The sequence below is a fragment of the Bos indicus x Bos taurus genome, chromosome 15, assembly GCF_003369695.1.
Source record: "Bos indicus x Bos taurus breed Angus x Brahman F1 hybrid chromosome 15, Bos_hybrid_MaternalHap_v2.0, whole genome shotgun sequence".
NCBI classification, from domain to species: domain Eukaryota; kingdom Metazoa; phylum Chordata; class Mammalia; order Artiodactyla; family Bovidae; genus Bos; species Bos indicus x Bos taurus.
This window is the reverse complement of record NC_040090.1, coordinates 17,299,787-17,321,333: the sequence shown is the minus strand read 5'-3', so window position 1 is coordinate 17,321,333 and position 21,547 is coordinate 17,299,787. Positions and strand designations below refer to the sequence as shown.

General features: G+C 46.8%; 1 protein-coding gene across 2 annotated transcripts in view; it reads left to right on the top strand.

The window, feature by feature from the left end:
* Window positions 1-20,188, top strand: part of LDLRAD3 (low density lipoprotein receptor class A domain containing 3) — a 273,477-nt gene extending 253,289 nt beyond the window's left edge. For both annotated transcript variants that reach the window (XM_027562657.1, XM_027562658.1), the window contains exons 5-6: window positions 15,192-15,537; window positions 17,270-20,188. In XM_027562657.1, coding sequence (XP_027418458.1) covers window positions 15,192-15,537; window positions 17,270-17,507 — 584 coding nt within the window. In that variant the 3' untranslated portion in view covers window positions 17,508-20,188. The remainder of the gene's footprint in view (window positions 1-15,191; window positions 15,538-17,269) is intronic.
* Window positions 20,189-21,547: the final 1,359 nt, after the last annotated feature.

The window sequence follows — 21,547 nt, the reverse complement described above, 5'->3', positions numbered from 1 at the left end:
CTGCCAGTCAGCTCAGGTGTGAAGGGATCAGTGTCTTTGCACAGACAAGAGGAAGTCACAGCAGCCAGCTCACAGTCAGTTCACTTGGCTTAAATTGAAAACAACAGTCTTTAATGTTCCTGTCAACTCTGCTGAGGCAGGCAGGTTTTTAATCCTGACATTACAGATGAGGCTTCGAAAGGTGCAGGAAATTGCTCAGCATCACTCATGAGGTCTGTAGCTGAACTAGAGCCCTGAGCCTGTCCACCAGACTCCCAAATGTCAGCTGACCATCATGCATGCCATTTGTGGTTCATCGGTTGGACCTGTCCTCATTCACACTACACCTCACTTCCCTGCGTGAGCAGCTAGGTACCCGATGACCTTAGACTCACCGCTGCAGGGTGGGGACGTCACCTGTGTCAGCTCTAAGCCCCATAGAGACGCTGCATGCTGGGTGTTTACCGCTCCTACTTTACAAATGAGGAGAATGAGCAATAACCTGACCAGGATGTCATGGGGACACAGGCAGAAGTGGGATTTGGGCCAAACCTGGGGGTATGATTGGGATAGTCTGCAGGAAACAGAATATACAGATGGACATTGGCTAGACCACGTGTCAAAGCAGAACTCTGACCCCCCACCTCTAACATCACCCCAGGGAGCCAATCATTAACTCCTGTAACTGTGAACCCAAAGCATCCAAGATTTGATTAGTAATTGAGAGCTTCCCTAAATTTTGTCCCCATTTCCAGCTTTAGGACCAACCAGAGAAAACCAAATATGATCCCTCCCCAGCCACTCACATCAGATGCCCACGCCTAGTCTGCCCGCCTCCAGCCTCCCCAGGCCGGCAGCCTCTGGTCAGAGCTCACTTCATCCTTCCCATTTGTCCTCTAGGCGTGGTCGGAAACCTGGGCTCCAGTCTCAGCTCTGTCTCTTCCTGGCTGTGTCGTCTGGGGCAAGTGACCTTACTTCTCTGAGACTTATTTTTCTCATCTGTGCAGCTAACTGAGCTCATAGCCACGAAGCACTTGGCTCGTAGGGTGCTTAGTCTCACATGAAAGATGTCGGGCTTCTGGCGGGTGTGCAGTGCGCTGAGACTGACAGAGCCGCAGAGCTGGAGACACTGCTCGTTTCCACCAGCGCATCTTTACAGAGCACTGTGTTGGGCATCACGGATGCAGCCATGAGTGGGCGGAATCCAGGTATGCCCACAGAGAGTTACATTCCAGCAGGAGAGAGATGATTTGGTACAAATGCACTGAACAGTGACAGGTGGTCATGGGTGCCATGGAGACATATAAAGCAGGGTAGGAGTGGAAATGGATGCCAGTGGCCCAGGAAGCCACCCCATGACACTGACCCAGGAACAGAGACTTGAGTGGGATCTGGTGTAAATGATGAGGATGCCCAGGGAGGCCTGTCCTGGGCAGATGGTACAAGAGCAGAGGCCCTGCACCAGGCATGTGCCTGGTGTGTCCTAGAAACAGCAAGGAGGCCAGTGGGTCTGCAGCAGAAGGAGGCAGAGAAGGGGCAGGAGTGAATGTCGGAGTGATATCAGAGGCAAGATCATTTAGGACTGGGAGGCCATGCTGAGGACTTCGGGGTCTTATACCGACTATCTTGAGTGTCGCTTGGACAACAAGGAGATCAAACCAGTCAATCCTAAAGAAAATCAACCCTGAGTATTCATTGGAAGGACTGATGCTGAAGCTGAAGTTCCAATACTTTGGCCACCTGATGTGAAGAGCTGACTCACTGGAAAAGATCCTAATACTGGGAAAGATTGAAGGCAGGAGGAGAAGGGGACGACAGAGGATGAGATGGTTGGACGGCATCACTGGCTCAATAGGCATGAGTTTGAGCAAACTCTGGGAGATAGTGAAGGACGGGGAAGCCTGGAGCACTGCAGTCCAGGGGGTCGCAGAGTCAGACAGGACTGAGCGACTGAACAGCAACAACCGAGTGTGTGGGAAGCCACTAAGGGGTTTTGAGTAGAGGAGTGAAATAAACATGAGCTAATGAATTTAGGGTTTAGAAGGCGCACCCCACAGCTCAGGGAAAAGAGATTGGGGGCAGGGTGGAGGTCACATGGCTACTACGATGGCAGCAGCCATGGTGGGTATGGGATGTGGGCATGAGGACTGGGGCTTTTGGGCAGAGTCCTGCTTGGGATCAGATGTGTCCAAGCTCCCCTTTGAGGACTCTGTGTCCTGCCAGCGCTGGGATCGAAGCACAAGACCCAGTGTGTGCAAAGCGAATAGCCCTTCCCTCTGGGGTGCAGCGGCCCTAGTCATCATGTTAAGATTTTCTAAAATTCCAGAAGCCATGTATGTGTTCATGGTCAATAACACTCCCCCTGGGGAGCCCCACTTGTAATCTTCTGTTACCAACCCTTTCCCCTAAATTATTCAGCAAGCTCTCTGCACTCAAAGCTCCAAGTGTGCTCACTCAGCATTTCCCTGGGTGATAAGGTTTAACAGACAGATGGAGCACTGAGGAACTGATTATGCAGGGACCACGATGAACTCAAGCTTCCAGAGAACAGACCCAGGGCAGCCTTGGGCTCTTTGCATGTTTAAACAGGAGCAGCTCCTGCCTACTTGGTCTTGTTCGGTGCCAAGATGGCGGGGTGTGGGGCAACCTTCCCAGTGATGGAATCTCTTATCTAATTCGCAGGAGCTGCCATGCAGGCTGGGCTCCTGGTGCTTGGCCGACTTAAGTCAGTGATGGGGGTGCTGGGTGTGGCCTGGGAGACGCGTGCCACTGCTGCTCAGAGGGGGAGGGGTGCTAGGCAGCGGCTTCTCACCTTCTGCCTCTTAGGTTTGCAGCTGCAGCCACAGAGCTTCCTCCAACAACATACCTGAAGGCCAGGGATACCCCTATGATCTGTGAAAAGATGACTTCCAGAATATTGGGAATATGCTTATTTAGAATGTAATTTATGTTCTGTCCAGGGCTTCCCCAGTGGCTCAGCGGTAAAGAATCTGCCTACAGTGCAGGAGCCTCAGGAGGCGCCAGTTCAATCCTCAATCAATGGAGGAGGGCATGGCAACCCACTCCAGGATTCTGTCCTAGAGTATCCCATGGACAGAGGAGCCTGATGGACTACAGTCCGTTGGGTCGCAAAGAGTCCAACACGACTGAAGCAACTTAGTATGTGTGTTCTGTCCAAAAAGCAACAGGTTGATGAAATAGCCATATTCTCCCATGAAGCATCACAGTATATCAGTTCAGTTCAGTTCAGCCACTCAGTCGTGTCCAACTTTTTGCAACCCCATGGACTGCAGCACGCCAGGCCTCCTTGTCCATCGCCAACTCCCAGAATTTACTCAAATTCATGTCCATTGAGTCAGTGATGCCATCCGACCATCTCATCCTCTGTCATGCCCTTCTCCTCCTGCCTTTAATCTTTCCCAGCATCAGGGTCTTTTCAAATGAGTCAGTTCTTCGCATCAAGTGGCCAAAGTATTGGAGCTACAGCTTCAGCATCAGTCCTTGCAATGAATATTCAGGACTGATTTCCTTTAGGATGGACTTTAGGATCACAATATACAGTTGCCTAATAAAGACTCTGAAAAATCCTATAATGATAGCTATTAGTAATAGCTAGGCTTTGTTGAGTATTTCCTGTGTACCAAAGTTCTAAACTCTTTTTTATGTAGGTTCTCATTTTATCCATAAAACAACCCCATGGGGGGAGTTCTGCTGTTATCCTGTTTCACAGATGAGGCTTTTTAGGCACAGAGAGGTAGAGTAACTTGCTGTAGGTCACACAGCTAGTAGGTGGCGAAGCCAAGGATTGAATCTAGACACTTTGGTTCCAGAGCTTGCAGTCTGAACAGCTACAAAGAAAGTGGCTTAATTTGTCTAATCCACTTTTTCTCATACCTCTTTGACCAAGGCACCCTTTTTCATTAAATATCTCTTAGCATTTCACCAAAGACATTTGAGAATATATTGATCAGAGTCAATGGAGTTACTGGAGAAAGGACTCCGTTGTAAGAACAATAAGGTGGGGTGACAGCTGGACAGGAGAAGCAGAAAGGGGGAGGGGAGGGCATAGAGAACTGCCTGGGACCATGTGGCAGCTTCTGGCATCAGACTCCTGGGCACCAATACTGGTTGTATCGTGTGTTCGCTTTGTGACCTTCCGTAAGTTACTTAACCTCTCTGGGCTTCAGTTTCCCTGTCTGTAAAGCAGGGTTATTGTAAGGATGAAGTGAAATTGTGCATACGGGATGGAGATTAGCAGTAGGGGGCCTACTCGCCTCAGCTTCAAGGTTGCCCTCGTCAAGGTCACCTTATTCAGTGTTTGACTCTTTCTGTAAATGGAGAGGTTGCGGATTCCCATGTTTCAAAGGCAGTTTACAGATATCAAAAAGTACTTGCAGGAGTTCTGCTGGTGGTCCAGTGGTTAAGAACCGGCCTTCCAATGCAGGGGTCGTGGTTTCAATCCCTAGTCGGGGAACTAAGATCCCACATGCCATGGGGCAAGGAAGCCTGAGTGCTGCAATAAGAGAAGGCCACGCACCACAACGAAGAGCCCATGCAGCCAAAACAAAAAAGTGCTTGCCGAATACCTGCTGTATTTCCATGGCTGTGTTTGGCCCTGAGTAGGACTCCAACGGGAGAGTCCAGCCTTTGCCCACTGAAACTCCTGTTCATGGTGAAGGACAGGTGAACGTGAAAGAAAGTCATGCGTGAAGAGCAAGGATTCTGGAGCCAGACTGGCCGGGTTCCTCCTGGTTCCCTCTCTAATCAGCTCTAACATCAGCTAGTTGTTATTATTATTACTATTATCATTAACAGAGTGTCTGGAGGATTTGGGCAAGTGACTTAACCTCCCTGTCCCTCCATTTCCTCCTCTGTAAAGTGGTCGACTTCATAGGATGGTGTATCCGGTTCCCAGGGCTGCCAAAACAAATTGCTACTACCTCAGTGGCTAAAACAATAGCACAGTTATTTTCTCACAATTCTAGAGACCGGAAGTCTGAAATGCAGGTACTGGCAGGGTTAGTTCTTTGTGGAGGTTCTAAGGAGAGTCAGGCCTCCCTCCTCTCCTCTGCTTTAGTGTCCTTTGCTTGGGGGCTGCAACCTCTGCCTCCATCTCTGCGTGACTGTTCCCTTGTCTGTTTCTGGGCCTTCTTCTTTTCTGTCTCTCGTAAGGACACTCTGAGAGTTCACCCTAATTCATCTCAAAGTCTTTACCTTAATTATTTCTTCGGAGATCATTATGTCAAAGAAAGTCACATTCTGAGGTTCCTAGTTGGATGGAGGGACATCGTCCAACTCACTGCAGATGGCTTAAGGATTACAAAATCAGAATTCATATGTCAACACATAAGACATTGCCGATAGAATGAGAGCTTCAGTGATCATTAAGATGGTGATAACATTATTATTACTGTTTCTGAGTTCAAAGTAAACATGGGTGGTGGTTGTTGGTATTATTTGTACTATTTCAGTGGGGGACAGGTCACAGAGCAAATAGCCATGCAGCACTCCAACACCCTCCAGGGTTGGTACTAAGAAGCCGAGGCAGGGAAGGCTGCAGAATCTGAATGTGTGGCTGGGGAGGGTGATATGAGCCATTCAGAGCCCTGGACCTGAAGAACTTTACAAGAATGCCACAGCTACAGAGCTGGGTCGTGTTCAAATGGATGAGGATATTGCAGAAAGATTAGAGGATAAAGAGGCTAAAGCTAGTAAGACCACAAGGAGGTTTCTCTTCCTGTCCTGGACCTGTTGGAGACCAGAAGCAGAGGCTGGAGAAGCCCTGTATAGCAGCAGTTGACCACGCTTGGTGGCTCAGTGTGGTCAGAGAAAAGGAGAGTGTTCAGGACAGCCCCAGAGACTAGATGGCCTGGGAAACAACCAGCATCCAGAGTCCATCCTAAGAAATCGCTGTATCAGTGACCAAAGACTAATGTATTTATCCTTTGTCTGGGGCAGTGAGTATAGAAGGTAGACCAGTAAACCCAGCCCTCCCCTCATGGCTGTCATAGGCTCGTTGGTCTGCCTGAATATTACTGTGGCATTGTTTATATTAGTGCCCTCCCCCCAAAAAACAACCAAAATGTACATAAGTCAGGGACTGGTGAAATAAATTGTGAAGTACGTATGTAGTGGGATTCTACATAGCTCCTTAACAAATGTGTGTGGAGCTGAGGAAAGATGTCCATTTGTAGAAATGTCTGTATAACCTGAAGAAAAGTACGTGTGTATATACACAAAGAAGAGTTTTGAGGGATCTCTACGTAATGGGTCAGCAAACTAAGGCCAGGGGGCTGAATCTGATCTGCTGCCTGTATTTTGTTTGGCTGGTTTTATCTTTCTAATCTTCTATTTTATTTGACTCTACAGTTTTTGAAACTATATCTATATGATTTTTTAAATAACTTTTGACATACGAAAATTATATATAGTAACATGATTATTCAGGCTTAATAAAGATACTCGGGCATTTTTACACATTAAAGACCTCAAAAAGTACAATCTTTCTGAAGCTGAATTAAAAGAACACTTAGAATGAAATCAGTTGTAAAATGTAATAATTGTTTTCTCTGCCTTAACTGGAAATTTTAAGAACTATTATCTCTTCTCCTAAAGGATTATTTAGCTGAAGTTGATAAATTCCTGAAAAATTTTTTTCGTGTTAAAATCTAATACCTGGTCACATACATACATGTAATACACCCATAAGTCTCACAATGCTGCTGCTGCTAAGTCGCTTCAGTCGTGTCCGACTCTGTGTGACACCATAGACGGCAGCCCACCAGGCTCCCCCGTCCCTGGGATTCTCCAGGCAAGAACACTGGAGTGGGTTGCCATTTCCTTCTCCAATGCATGAAAGTGAAAAGTGAAAGTGAAGTCGCTCAGTCGTGTCCGACTCTAACGACCCCATGGACTGCAGCCTACCAGGCTCCTCCGTCCATGGGATTTTCCAGGCAAGAGTACTGGAGTGGGGTGCCATTGCCTTCTCCGAATTCTCACAGTAAGAGAATATAAATAATGGCTTGGAGAAATCTGTGAAATGATAGTTTCTCAGTGGTTGGTCCAGCTGCCTGTCATTGTAAATCAGATTTAGAACAGAAATACACTCATTCATTGATGTACTGTTTGCAACTGCTTTGCACTACAGAGGGCTTCCCTTGTAGCTCAGTTGGTAAAGAATCTGCCTGCAATGCAGGAGACCCAGGTTCGATTCCTGGGTCAGGAAGATCCCCTGGAGAAGGAAATGGGAACCCAGCCCAGTATTCTTGCCTGGAAAATACCAAGAACAGAGGAGCCTGGCAGACTACAGCCCATGGGGTTGCAAGGACTGGACACAACTTAGCAACTAAACCACCACCACTTCAGAGACAGAGTTGAGTGGTTGTGGCTGAACCTATACGACACACTGTCTGACTCTTGGCAGAAAAGTTTCCAACCCCTAGTCTACACCAGACTGTGAACTTCTTTTTCTAGTAGAGAGGGAGAGGGAGAGGTTGTCTGTCATGAGCATTTCTATATCACTTTAAATTTTAATTTTAATATATTTTTATAATCAGAAAAATTCAATTTGGAAGAAAAGAAAACACAGGATTCACACTACCCGATTTTGAGACTTGCTATAAAGCTGTAGTTCTCAGCACACTTGCTGGCATAAGGACTGGCATGTAACTCAATCAAACAGAATAGATCATTTAGAAATAGACCCAGCCTTGTATGCCCAATTGATTTTCAACAAAGGTGCCAAGGTAATTAAATAAAAAAGGATAGACTTTTCAACAAATGGTCCTGGAACAATAGGATATCCAAAGGGAGGGGAAAAAAGAACATTAAACTTCACCTTGTACCATAAACAAAAATTAATTTGCAATGGATCATAGATGTAAATGTAAGAGCTAAAGCTATAAAACGTCTTCTGGGCAAAGATTTCTTGGATAGAGTACAAAATGCACAAAACACAAGAGAAATAATTAATACAATGGATTTCATAAGAAAATTTTGAACACTTATCTTCAAAAAGATCCTGTAAAGTAGGTGAAAAGCCAAGCCACAGTCTGGAAGAAAATATTTGTGAGAGACACATCTGGAAAAGAATTTGTCTCCCAGAACGTCTATCAGACTCTTACTACTGAATAAGTAGTCAAACAAGCCAGTTTTGAAATGGGCAGGAGATTTAAATAGATGTTTCACCAAAGAAGATATACAGATGGCAAATCAGCACATGAACAGATGCTCAACATCATTAGTCACTGAGAAATGCAGCTCAAAACCTCAGTGAGGTACCACTACACACCTGTGCACCTGGCTGAAATTGAAAAGGCTAGCTATGTTATGTGCTATGAGGTTGCAGAGCGACTAGGGAAAGGCTTAGTGCTACAGCCACCTTGAACAGTGTGATAGTTTCTAATAAAGTTAAGCGTACACCTTCCATATGACCCAGCAGCCTCAGTTCAGTTCAGTTGCTCAGTCATGTCCGACTCTTTGTGACCCATGAATCGCAGCACGCCAGGCCTTCCTGTCCATCACCAACTCCTGGACTTCACTCAAACTCACGTCCATCAAGTCGGTGATGCCATCCAGCCATCTCATCCTCTGTCGTCCCCTTCTCCTCCTGCCCCCAATCCCTCCCAGCATCAGAGTCTTTTCCAGTGAGTCAACTCTTCGCATGAGATGGCCAAAGTACTGGAGTTTCAGCTTTAGCATCATTCCTTCCAAAGAACACCCAGGGCTGATCTCCTTTAGAATGGACTGGTTGGATCTCCTTGCAGTCCAAGGGACTCTCAAGAGTCTTCTCCAGCACCACAGTTCAAAAGCATCAATTCTTCGGCACTCAGCCTTCATCACAGTCCAACTCTCACATCCATTCATGACTACTGGAAAAACCATAGCCTTGACTAGACAGATATTTGTTGGCAAAGTAATGTCTCTGCTTTTGAATATGCTATCTAGGTTGGTCATAACTTTTCTTCCAAGGAGTAAGCGTCTTTTAATTTCATGGCTGCAATCACCATCTGCAGTGATTTTGGAGCCCCAAAAAATAAAGTCTGACAGTTTCCACTGTTTCCCCATCTGTTTCCCATGAAGTGATGGGACCGGATGCCATGATCTTAGTTTTCTGAATTTTGAGCTTTAAGCCAACTTTTTCACTCTCCTCTTTCACTTTCATCAAGGGGCTTTTTAGTTCCTCTTCATTTTGTGTCATAAGGGTGGTGTCATCTGCATATCTGAGGTGATTGATATTTCTCCCGGCAATCTTGATTCCAGCTTGTGCTTCTTCCAGCCCAGCGTTTCTCATGATGTACTCTGCATATAAGTTAAATAAGCAGGGTGACAATATACAGCCTTGACATACTCCTTTTCCTATTTGGAGCCAGTCTGTTGTTCAATGTCGAGTTCTAACTGTTGCTTCCTGACCTGCATACAGGTTTCTCAAGAGGCAGGTCAGGTGGTCTGGTATTCCCATCTCTTTCAGAATTTTCCAGTTTATTGTGATCCACACAGTCAAAGGCTTATACTCCCTAAAGAAGAAAATATATGTCAGCGTAAAGATCTGCACTCCAGAAACTAGAAGCAACCACTTCCTTCCATTAACTGGGTGAAGGGATAAACAAGTTGTGAGTATCCACACAAGGAACACTGTACTCAGAGGAGCCTGGGCGCATCTCAGAGGCATTACGCTGTGTGAAAGAAGCCACGCACAACAGGCTACTTACCGAAGGATTCCCTTCCCTGACTTTCTGGAAATGATAAGTCTATTTGGACAGAAAACAGACCAAGGGCTTCCAGCGGCTGCTAACAAGGGGAGGGATGGAAAGGGTTGATATCTTGCTTGTGGTGATGTTTATGCAACTGTTGCATTTAGTTGCCTGTGTGTGCTAAGTCGCTTCAGTCGCATCCAACTCTTTGCAACCCTGTGGACAGTAGCCCCCCACACCCCTCTGTCATGGGATTCTCCAGGCAAGAATACTGGAGTGGGTTGCTGTGCCTCCTCCAGGGGATCTTCCTTACAGCTCATCTAACGGTACATTTTAAAAGGGCGAGTTTTATTGTGTGTCAGTTATCCTTCAATAAACTTGGCCTTTAAAAATACTCAATCTAGAGGAAAATTAACTTTAAAAATAATTTTTTTAAGAAGCAATGCAGTTTTCAGGATAATGGTGAGGCATCCATTTGAACAGGGCAGTGTCCCTTCTAGAACAGGAACTCTGGACTCAGGGATTTTGAGTGAGTGAGTGACAGTGAAACATGAACCCCAGGAGCCCTCACACGACAGGGAGAGAAGGAAGGAAAACCTTTACACGCCTCAGCCTAGGCAGAGCCAGAAGAAGAGACAAGATGCTTATTTTTTGACTGGATAATACAGTATAAATAATAAAGAGTAGAAAAGAGTAAATAATGGAAAGTACTGGGAAAGTTCTCTCCCAGTTGTACTAGTTCTGTGTCCTTCTAGAAATATTCAAAACATTCTCTACTGGACTTCCCCCCCACCCCCTACAACTTAGCACGATATCTTTCAGACTATTTCATATCAGTTTATACTTAAATAGGTGTGATACTGTCTGGATGCACCATAATTTATTTAGCCAGTCCATAAATGATGGACATTTAGATCTTTTCTTGATATATCTTTCTAGATATATTTGCTATTGTGAACAATACTTCCATGAATACTTGTATTAAAGAGTTGTTTCTCATTTGCGTAAATATATCTGTTGTTAGATTCATAAGAGTGGAAAGGCTGGGTCAAATGATATGTACTTTCTCTGTTTAGATATATATCGTTAATGTACATTTGTTATTTTGATCTATGTTGTTAACCCCATCACTGCCCTAGTTTGTAACAATTTACCCTCCTACAAGTCAGGCATGAATAATTATATCTGTTTTCCTGGCAAGATGTGAACTCGTATTTCACCTTTGCCTAGTCTGAAAGTAGTGAAAGTGTTAGTCTCTTGGTCGTGCCCGACTCTTTGCAACCCCATGGACTGTAGCCCATGAAGCTCCTCTCTCCATGGAATTCACCAAGCAAGCATTCTGGAGTGGGTAGCCACTCCCTTCTCCAGGGGATCTTCCCGACCCAGGGATCAAACCCAGGTCTCCCGCATTGCAGACAGATTCTTTACTGTCTGAGCTACTAGAGAAGCCCAGTCTGAGAGGTGAATAATTGTATGCTAAGAGGAAATATAATTTGAATCTGGAGGAGGGAATGTTTTAGAAGCAAAGGAACTCCAAGTCGCAAGTGTCCACTGCTTTAGTCCCTCTGTCAGTGCGGACAGCGCCTCTGTATGAATTAGAAAAAGGCCCTCCTCCTCCCCAGGACATCTACCGTCTGCTGGAAAACTGTCACGGTAACTACACAAAGCTGTGACTGAGGTGATGAGAGACCTGGGGCACGGCCGTCTCCGCCACGCGCAGCAGCCAGAGCCCCGGAAGCTTTGAGCACACAGTGGTCCCTGGTGGTAACCAGATTGCTTGGAATTAATGCAGCAGAAGCCACAGATGCAGGACAGGAGTTCAAGCTGTTTGACGGTGGAGTAGGAGGGCATGAGCTTGAGGGAAAGCCAGAACAAATGGAAACTTCATTATCCATGGATTATGCACTTGGAACTCAGGTCCCAGGCAACTCTGATATTAGTAATTTGGCTCGCGGGCTCATTAAGCTCTTAAGAAAAGTGAGTCTAGTTAATGAATTAATGCAAGATGACATTTTACATACAGAACGGAAACCAGGCACCCCTGAGTTATGTAACATCATAATTTCTCGAGCAAATGTGGTCACCACTTCTCGCCAGCAAGCATTTTACACTCCATTCATTAAGAGCTCCCTCCTGGATTCTTAAAACCTCAAGCGGTTACATGCAAGTCACTGTTTTAAGATCTCTGGAACCATTTGTTTTCTGTGTGAAAATCCATCAACTTTTAAGAAGTCCAGCTCAGGGACTTTGCTGATGGTCTAGTGATTAAGAGCCTACCTGCCAATGTAAGGGTCATGAGTGGGATCCCTGGTCCAGGAGCTAGGATCCCACAAGCCTCAGGGCGCCCAAGCCCATGTGCAGCAGCTACGGAGTCTGCACACCTAGAGCCCATGCTCTGCAACAAGAGAGGCTACCGCAGTGAGAAAACCACACACCACAGCCAGACAGTAGCTTCTGCTCCTCGCAGAGAAAGCCCGTGCACAGCAGCAAAGACCCAGTGTAATCAAAAATAAAGAAGGAGGTGCATCTTCCAGGAAGGGACTCAGCAGTTCTCTCCCCAACACCACCCCCCACCAAAAGGGGCTTTCCCAGCCATTCTCTCTGGTCTAGTGAAGCTGGTGAGGGTAACAGAAAGCATGCAAACACTAAGAATTCACATCACTAGTTTGCGATGATGAAAAAGTCTCGAGATGGATCATGGTGGTGCTTGCACAGCAGTGTGAATGTAACTTCACGTCGCCGAACTGCTCACCTGAAATTGGTTAAAATGGTAAATTTTATGTTACATGTATTTTTACGACAATAGAAAAGAGGAAAGGGACTCCTCATGCACTGTTGAAGGGAATGCAAATTGGTGCAGTCACTATGGAAAACGGTATACAGGTTCCTCAGAAATGTAAAAATTGGAATACTGGATGATCCAGCAACTCCACTTCTGAGTATTTATTCAAGGAATATGAAAATACTCGTTTGAAAAGATATGTGCACCCCTGTGTTCATTGCAGCATTATTTACAGTAGTCGAGATACGGAAACAACCTGAGTGTCCATCGACAGAAGAATGAATGGACAGAAAAGATGTGGTCTGTGTGTGTATACACACAAACACGCACATATGCACACATGTGGATTACTACTCAGCCATAAAAAATGAAATCTTGCCGCGGTACCTGGAGAGTATGGTGCTAAGTGAGACGTCAGATGGAGAAAGACAAACACTGTGTGATTTCATACATATATGGAATATAAAATACAAACAAAATAAGGGAACAGACCAAATCAAACAAAATACGGAGGTGCAGGGAGGAGAGTGGTGGTTACCAGAGGGGCGGGGGTGGGGGGAGGATGAAATGGGTCAAGACGGCCAACTGTGTGGTGGTGATGAGCAGCAGTGGCTTAGTTGCTAAGTCGGGTATGATTCTTGCAACCCCGTGGACTGTAGCCCACCAGGCTCCTCTGTCCATGGGGTTCTCCAGGCAAGAATACTGGAGTGGGTTGCCATTCCCTTCTCCAGGGGATCTTCCCAACTCGGGGATTGAACTCACGTCCCCTGCATCGCAAGCAGATTCTTTACCACGGAGCCACCGGGGAAGTCCGTGGTGAGTGAGAACTGAGTTTTTGGTGGTGAGCACACTGTAGTATATAGAGAAGGTGAAATACAACATTGTGCACATGGTGATCTAGTGACGAGGGTGTGGGAAAGCTCAGCCCGGGGCTGGAGCTGCCAGCACAGTGCTGCTTCCACTTCAGAGCTCACACTGGCCGCTGAGGACCCACTCCGACCTCCTCGCGGCTGCAGAGGGTGACCGGGCACGGGGTGTGGTCTCAGACTTGCTCACTTAGGCTGCATCTAGATGATTCTTGCGGCTGGGCCACAGCTGGGGGGTAGTTGTGGATCTTCCAGCTTTCCACAAGGAAGGACCGCTCTGGTTTCCTGGGCCCGCCTGGACCTGGCCACCCTTGCCAGCTGTGTCCTGCTGGTGGGAAACCCTTCCCCTGCGTATGTGAAGTGGGGGCTGTTGCTCCAAGTGGAGAGGAGTGGACTGGCATCCTGCAGGGGGAGGGGGGCGGGTTTCAGGCTTTCATCCAAAAGCCCTGAGCAAATGCCTGCTGCTTGCCTAGCGGGCCTTGTTAGGGGGCTGCGGGCAAAGTGTTAGGGGCGAGGCTCTGAAGTCAGACCACTGGGGCTCAAATCAGGCACAGCCCGTCACCTCCTGACCCTGTGACCCTGATCAGGGGACCCAACCTCTCTAGTAAGAAGCAGTTACAACACCTACTTCCCGGAGTTGCTGTGAGTCCCATAGATATGATGAAGTACGTATATGTGTGCCTGGAACACCCACAGTGTGGCCGCTGTTTTTCTAAGTGTTTAATAATGAGTCACTCATTTCCCACTGGGAACAGCCCAGTGCAGTGGGGCCTAATACCATCCCCATTTCACAGATGAGCAAATTACAGCACAGAGAGGTTGGCCACTTTCCAAAGGGCACACAGCCAGTCAGTTGAATTGCTAGGGGTTGAATGGCTCCAGAGTCCATGATTTTAGCCTGTGCAATGCTGGCTTTTCATCTTGAAAGCTTGGCAAAGGGCCAGGCATGAAATAAGTACTTCACCAACATAAGGAACCCCCAGACATACTGGTGTGCCTCATACATATAAACTTCCAGAGAAAAACTGTTTTCTGTCATAGTAATTATCACTCCTGTTCCCTGGATATTATAGTCTCCTGGGCTGATTTTTTTTTAATGACTTTATTGAGGTATAATTTACATTCTATATGGCTTCCCAGGCGGCACTAGTGGTAAATAAAGAATCCACCTGCCTATGCAGGAGACATAAGAGATGCGGGTTCCATCCCTGGGTTGAGAAGATCCCCTGGAGGAGGAAATGGCAACCCACTCCAGTATTTTGCTTGGGAAATCCCACGGACAGAGCCTGGCAGGCTACAGTCCATGGGGTCACAAAGAGTCGGACACGACTGAAACAACTTAGAATGTATTACATAATATAAAATTTGCCCATTTTAACTGTACAATTCAATGAGTTTTAGTAAATGTATCAATTAGTGCGGCCATCACCACATCCAGTTTTACAGCAGTCCCATCTCCCCAGCAAGATCCCCAATGCCCATCACCAGTGAGTCCCCATGCCCCAGGCAACCATTAATCAGCTTTTTGTCCCTATGAATTTGCTTTTCCTGAACATTTCATATAAATGGAATCATACGATATGTGGTCTCTTGTGTCTAGCTTATTTCACTTAGCATAATGTTTTGAGGTCTCATCTGTATCATAGCATGCATCAGTAGTCTTTATGGCCTGATAATATTCCATGGTATGGACAGTCCACGTTTTGTTTATCTATCCACCAGTCGGTGGACACTGGGGTGGTTTCCACTTTTCGGCTACTGCAAATGGTGCTGCTGGAACATCGCACGCCCTTCCTGGGGCTGACTTCGAGGCACGTGAGTGAAGCAACCTGGTAACCTCTCTCCTTTTCTCTCCCCTCTGGGGTTTCCCAGAACCAGGCAGCGGGCAGGTGTTTGTGACCTCGGAGAACCAGCTCGTGTACTACCCCAGCATCACCTATGCCATCATCGGCAGCTCCGTCATCTTCGTGCTGGTGGTGGCCCTGCTGGCGCTGGTCCTGCACCACCAGCGGAAGCGCAACAACCTCATGACGCTGCCGGTGCACCGGCTGCAGCACCCCGTGCTGCTCTCCCGCCTGGTGGTCCTGGACCACCCCCACCGCTGCAACGTCACCTACAACGTCAACAACGGCATCCAGTACGTGGCCAGCCAGGCCGAGCAGAACGCGTCGGAAGTGGGCTCCCCGCCCTCCTACTCAGAGGCCCTGCTGGATCAAAGGTGTGTGCTGGATGGGAGACCCTGCGGCGGTCAGGGAGGGACGTCGTCCCACTTAGGGGCAGAGTCTGTGCACACGCCCGGGATCCTGGTCTTGCCAGGAGCCTGCATGCAGCTGCGAAGGCACCGCAGCGTCTGACTTGTACTGAGTCTTTGCAAAACAGTTCACAGGTATCATCTCACTTAATCCTCATAGCAACTCACCAAGCAAGGTTATATTTGCCTCAGTTTTGCAGGTGAGAAAACTGAGTTTTTCAGTTACTCATCTGAGGACAAACAGCTAGGATCCTAGCCAGTTCAGATCCCTCCTGCTCCCTGGTAATGCCACATGGACACATGTGCCCAGCTCTGGGGACTCACCTGCTACCACAGAACAGTGCCCGTGTTGGAGGTTTGATTTCTAATTGAATGAATGAATGAATGAGTGGGTGAATAAATAAGTTCTTTAACATTGCATGACATCATCTATAAGATAAAGGAGATGAACTAGAACATTCTCAAGCTTAGAACCCTCATTGCAGATGGAGCTGTACAAGAAACCCCAACACACAAAGTCAAATGCAGAATTCTGTAGCTGGAGCAGGTAGTGGACCTCAGTCCTGCATACTCAGCCTTCTTCTGTCCTTTGGTGACCTCCAGCGTATCCCAGAGACCCCACTTTGAAGTCCCAGAACCAGAGCTACCTGAGCCCCCTGTTCTCAGCATCCCCTACCCTGCAGGATCCCTCTTCTATAAGCCTGGGACTCACTGGTGAGGCATTTTGCAGGCAGTGTTCCTGGACTACCTGGGCTCTTCCTTGAGCCCGTCCAGTGACAGCTCTTGTATTAATCTTCATTTTTCCTCCTCATAAAAGATAAACAAAGCTCCAGGGCCTGGTGCTTAAGGCCATCTTTGCAAATAAGCACTGAGAACACAGAACCTCACTCATTTGGACCATCAGATGTAGAGCAAGCTTAAAATTGCTGCATCTGGAAACAGAACTCCTGGGTTCAAATCCTAGCACTGCTGCTTACTAGCTCTTTGTGATCCCATGCAAGCTGTCTAATGCCCTTTTGCCTCAGTTTCCTCCCCAGTACAATGGGCATACAAGTAATGGCTCCCTCTAGCATTCTTCTGAATGCTAAATAAAATAAAATAAAGGATATAAGGTGGGTGGCACAATGCCTGACTCACAATAAGCCTTCTGTAAATGAGAGCTGGAAAATAAAATGCCTTTGAAGTTATCTCAATGCAAGTAAGGTATCATTATTATGCCCTTCTACAGATAGGGATACTATCTGTAGAGGGTTTGAGAGGAGGTCCTCTCACTTACCCAAGTCCAGAAAACCAGGAAGAGTTGGCTTTCAGTAAGGACCCCCAATTCTGTGGATCGTTAAGGTCTCCATGAAAACCTCAGGCCAGCTGCATCCCTGCTGAAGCACCCAGGATGAGCTGGGGGCTTCTTAGAATTCCCCCTCCCAAAGGTTATGTCTTTGGCATTGTCCAGTTGGCACAAGCCAGCCAGAGCACACTGACCTTTGATCCCTTCCCTTCATCTTATTGCTCATCACTGGTTTGCCTAGTACTAGGATTGCCTTTCTCCTCGGAGGGAAAAGTCTTGATCCTGACATCATCATCCACTCAAAAACAGACAGAAGTCAGCATTGCCTGCCATGCCTGGGTTCCTAATGTGTTCTCTTCTCTCTCCCTTCCCCCCAACCCTGCTCCTCACCCGACCCTGCTCTCTTCATCGCAGACCCGCCTGGTACGACCTTCCTCCGCCACCCTACTCTTCAGACACTGAGTCTCTGAACCAAGCCGACCTGCCCCCTTACCGCTCCCGGTCGGGCAGTGCTGACAGCGCCAGCTCCCAGGCAGCCAGCAGCCTCCTGAGCGTGGACGACACCAGCCACAGCCCGGGGCAGCCTGGCCCGCAGGAGGGCACCGCTGAGCCCAGGGACTCCGCGCCCAGCCAGGGCACTGAAGACGTATAAACTCCGGCTCTTCCAAAGTCTCTATGGGTTCATCTGCTCTGACCTTGACTGTCCTAACAACTTGCGCTTACAGGAGGCTCCTCGGGGTCCCTCAAGGAGTGATTTGGAGTGTCAGCTGTCTCTCCAGTCACCTCCTTGCCCAGGTTTCAGGAATGTTCTTTGGAGGGCGACCTGCCTTATTCTGCCTCTCAGTTTCCTGTTGTATGGTACATCTTTTCTGGGCACTTACTTACTCTTCCCTCGAGGCCGAGGATCACAGCCTCGCTCTCCACGTCATTCTTCTGTTACTGTTGGAATCTTGCTGAGGTGGTGGCGTAAGTTTGTAGGTGGCGGGCGAATGTGGTACTTAGGTACTGAGAAAGCAGTGTTTGTGTCACATGGGATGTTCAGAGGGGCAGAGGAGACTGGACCAAATTCTGTGTGGGCTGTCACTTAGAGCTCCCTCTGGGGATTCGGGTTGGGTGATCCTCCCAGGAGGCCGTCACTGGAGGTTGCATTAGGCTGCACGTTGCTCTTGGGTCAGCAGAGGCTGGGGCCAAGAAAACTGCTGCTGTGAGTAGCGCCCTTCAGAAGTCAGCAGTGTCGTTTGGTTTTCTCAAGGACTCTGAAACCATCAATTCTGGAGAGATTCTGGATTTAACAATTTGCCCGAGTCCTCATTTTGAGAGCTTTTTCCAGCATCATATACCATCAGCCTCATCCCAGAATAAGCAGGGAGCCCCCACCACGAGTTTATCCAAGTTCTCAGCTCCTAAAATACAGGCTGCCAAGAACCCGGGTCTGCTTTGGTCCACAGTCCTTTCCCTGGTTTCTGATTGTCACCCTCCCAGCTGTGACTTGCCTTAGCCAAGGGATAAGGACTAAACCTGAGTTGGCCAGAAATCTGATCTGGTCCTTCTGTCCCCATAAACCACACCCAGCCTGCCTTGCCCATTCATGCAGCTTCAACCCTCATCTCCCAAGTGCCCCCAGACACTCAGAAGTCATTCTACCTGTGCAGTTGGGCTTGAGGACACTGTGGGTTTCTAACTCACGTGAAAACCTAATTCAGTACCTGCCACAAGAGCTCCCCATTCCTGGGTTGCACTCACCCCCCACTTCCCGAGGCCTAGCCAGATACCAGCACCAAGATTTAGGATTAGGGTCAGAGCAAGAATCAGACCTCTCCAGACATCCCATAGTTTCTTCTCTGAGAGACGTGGATCACAGACAGTTTGGAGTCAAGATTTGCCATTCGGACTTTTTGTTTTTATAATCTCTTAGAAATGCATTTGAAACAGTGTGTTTGTTTTTTCCCTTCTAGTTAAGGGACTATTTATATGTGTATAGGAGAGCTGTCTTTTGTTTTTCCATTTCGCGAGGTCCAAGCAAAGATGCAAAAGATCGCGCCTTTGTCCCGCTGAGCTCTAATTACCAGTCCCCCCGCCCCCAGACTGCCCTGTGTGCCAGGCGTCTGTGCGTTGTTGCACTTTGAGTTTTTATTTATCGAGTTCGTGAAGGATACAGAAAGACCAATGCCTTTCTCCCTCAGTTCATGGTCTCTGTGTTCAGGCTCACTGTCCTCTTTCTCCGTGCCCAGCCAGCCACAGCGCCCACCCCCTCAGGAAGTCATGGGTGGAAATGTAGATGTTATTTGTCAAGAAACCACACTGATGAATGGGGGGAACAAAACTGGAACTAGGCAGAGCCACTCGGGGCAGCTGTCATGCAGACCAGCTTCCCACATGCTCAGTAACTTCTTTGATGCTAATTCAAACAGAGCCTGCAGGAGGGGGGATGAAGTGGCATTCAGTGATCCTGTTCTGTAGACGATTTTTTTTTTAACCAAATTGAAAGTGTGCTACAGGAAAGCTAGCCACTTGGTGATTTTCAAGTTAAGAAAAGAAACCTAGTTGCTTACGTCTTTTCGTTTTTAAAATAACACGCGTTATTTTCTGAGTAGTCCAGTGAAGAGAGAACTTCAGGTGGCAGCCAGAGTGTGTGAGGAACTCTGACCGAATATTTCCTATCATTTGAGTCAGAGTGGCTTCGTTTCTCCCCTTGGTGGGCCCCTGCTTCTTTCTGGTGCTCTGGAAATTGTTTAGAGGAAAGGATTCTAATTTTAATTAATTGTGCAGTGAATTAATTTCACGCACTTTTCAGCTTCCAGGCATCTTAGGAAAGACAAATGGTCTTAGTCGATAAGGAGAGCCTATTAATGTTGTTTTTTAAAATAAACACAGGGACATTTTTATTATAGATTTGATGTTTTTAAATGGTGGGTTTTTTAAAAAGATATAAATAGGACACCAAAGCAGCAGAGTTTTGTTTTTTCCCCTACTTAAGATAGCAAATAAGTGGCCAGCATTATTTCTTTAACTCATTCCAACCAGGATATTTTTTTAATACATGGCATAAATCTGTGCCAACCAGAAAATCATCTCTGCTCCCTTTTCTCAAATAAGATCAGCATTTATTTTAGCATTGAAATCGTTCCACTGTGATCAGTCACTTATCACCTGCCCTCAATCCCTTTACTTTGAAATTGACATTTTTTAAAAACACAAGGAAGTGGTTAATAAATAGCATGTGATGTTCAAAGTTGATGTAAACTGGAAAGGTTATGTGTGGTTGCTTTTTTGATTAGGTTGTTTTTTTTTTAATTTTTATACTTTCAAATAAATTTGCAGTTTCATTCTTTCTGTTGGTGTAAATGATTCTTAACCCCCTTTATTGCTCAGTGGACAGCTGCTTCTGTTGTGCCTTCTGCAATGAGTGTATACCCTAATAAAATGAGAAGGAAGAGAATATTGATGGGCCCTCAAAATATGATGGGTGTGTAAGGATTCCACAACTGGCATGCTTGGAATTCAGAGCTAAAGTCATGGACACCAGTCCATTATGGAGGGACCTGGGATGTCAGTTCAGAAGATGGACATTAACTGTGCCCAGAGTGACTTCAGTGTCTGAGGGAAAGGGGCACGTGGCTGTGATAGTGAACAGGTTCTGACCACATACTCAGGACATGTGCTGACTCTGGCACAGGTGTGCTGGTGAACAGCTTGGAACCACAGATGGCTCTGAAGGTTCACCAGTGATGGGAGCATCTTTGCGCTCTTATAAGTCTCGTTTTATGCTACAGGGACAGTTGCACAGGAAGTCAGGACACCCATGAGGTCACCCCCACCCCCACCACCACTCATGAACAATAGTAAACTTGGTCTTGACCAAAATCAAAATCTGTGGGAGTCGAAACACAGGACCTACAAAATTAAGGTGAAGATCATGTGTCGGTACCCAGAGGTGTTAGCAAGAAGACTAGTAGTATCCCAAGCATATTCCAGGTCATGTCCTGCCCCAAGTGGTCTAGGGAGACCTTCCAGAACCATGTGCCCCCAAAAGCTTATCAAGATGTGAGCTCCTTCATCTCTTACAGTATCATTTTTATGGGTACTAAGCTGAGAAAACAGTTGAGAAACACTAATCTAGAGCAGAGATCAGTAAACTTTTTGTGTAAAGAGTCAGATAATACAATACTGGCTTTGCAGCCATAGGGTTTCTGTAGCAACTACAAAAACAGCCATAGACAATACATAAATTCATAGATGTGCCTGTGTTCCAGTAACTACCAAAATGGGCTGGATCTGGCCTTGTCATTTGCCCACCCCTAACTTAATGGCTCATTCCTACATCGTGTTCATGGATCTGAAGCCCATGAAAAGAAAAGAAACAGCACAGTAATGGTTGGCCTCGGATACTGGAACCCTCAAAATGGCACCAACCTCCAAAAAATTAAAAATGGAAGAACATAGGAAGAAGGCAGTTCAAGGACCTGTGAAATTCATTTTAATTGACCCTCTTAGCTCTTTTCCAATGAATAAAGAAATACAGGTTTATGATGAGTAGAGACTTTCCCAGCGAGGCCCTAAAACAGTGAGTTGAATGCCAAGGTCTTGGTTGAAAATCTACTCTCGGTAAGCATTCTCTAAGATAAAGTATCACAACAGTCTGTCTCGTAGAGAAAAGTTCATGGGGATAAATGAGCTGGGAGGTAGTGTTCA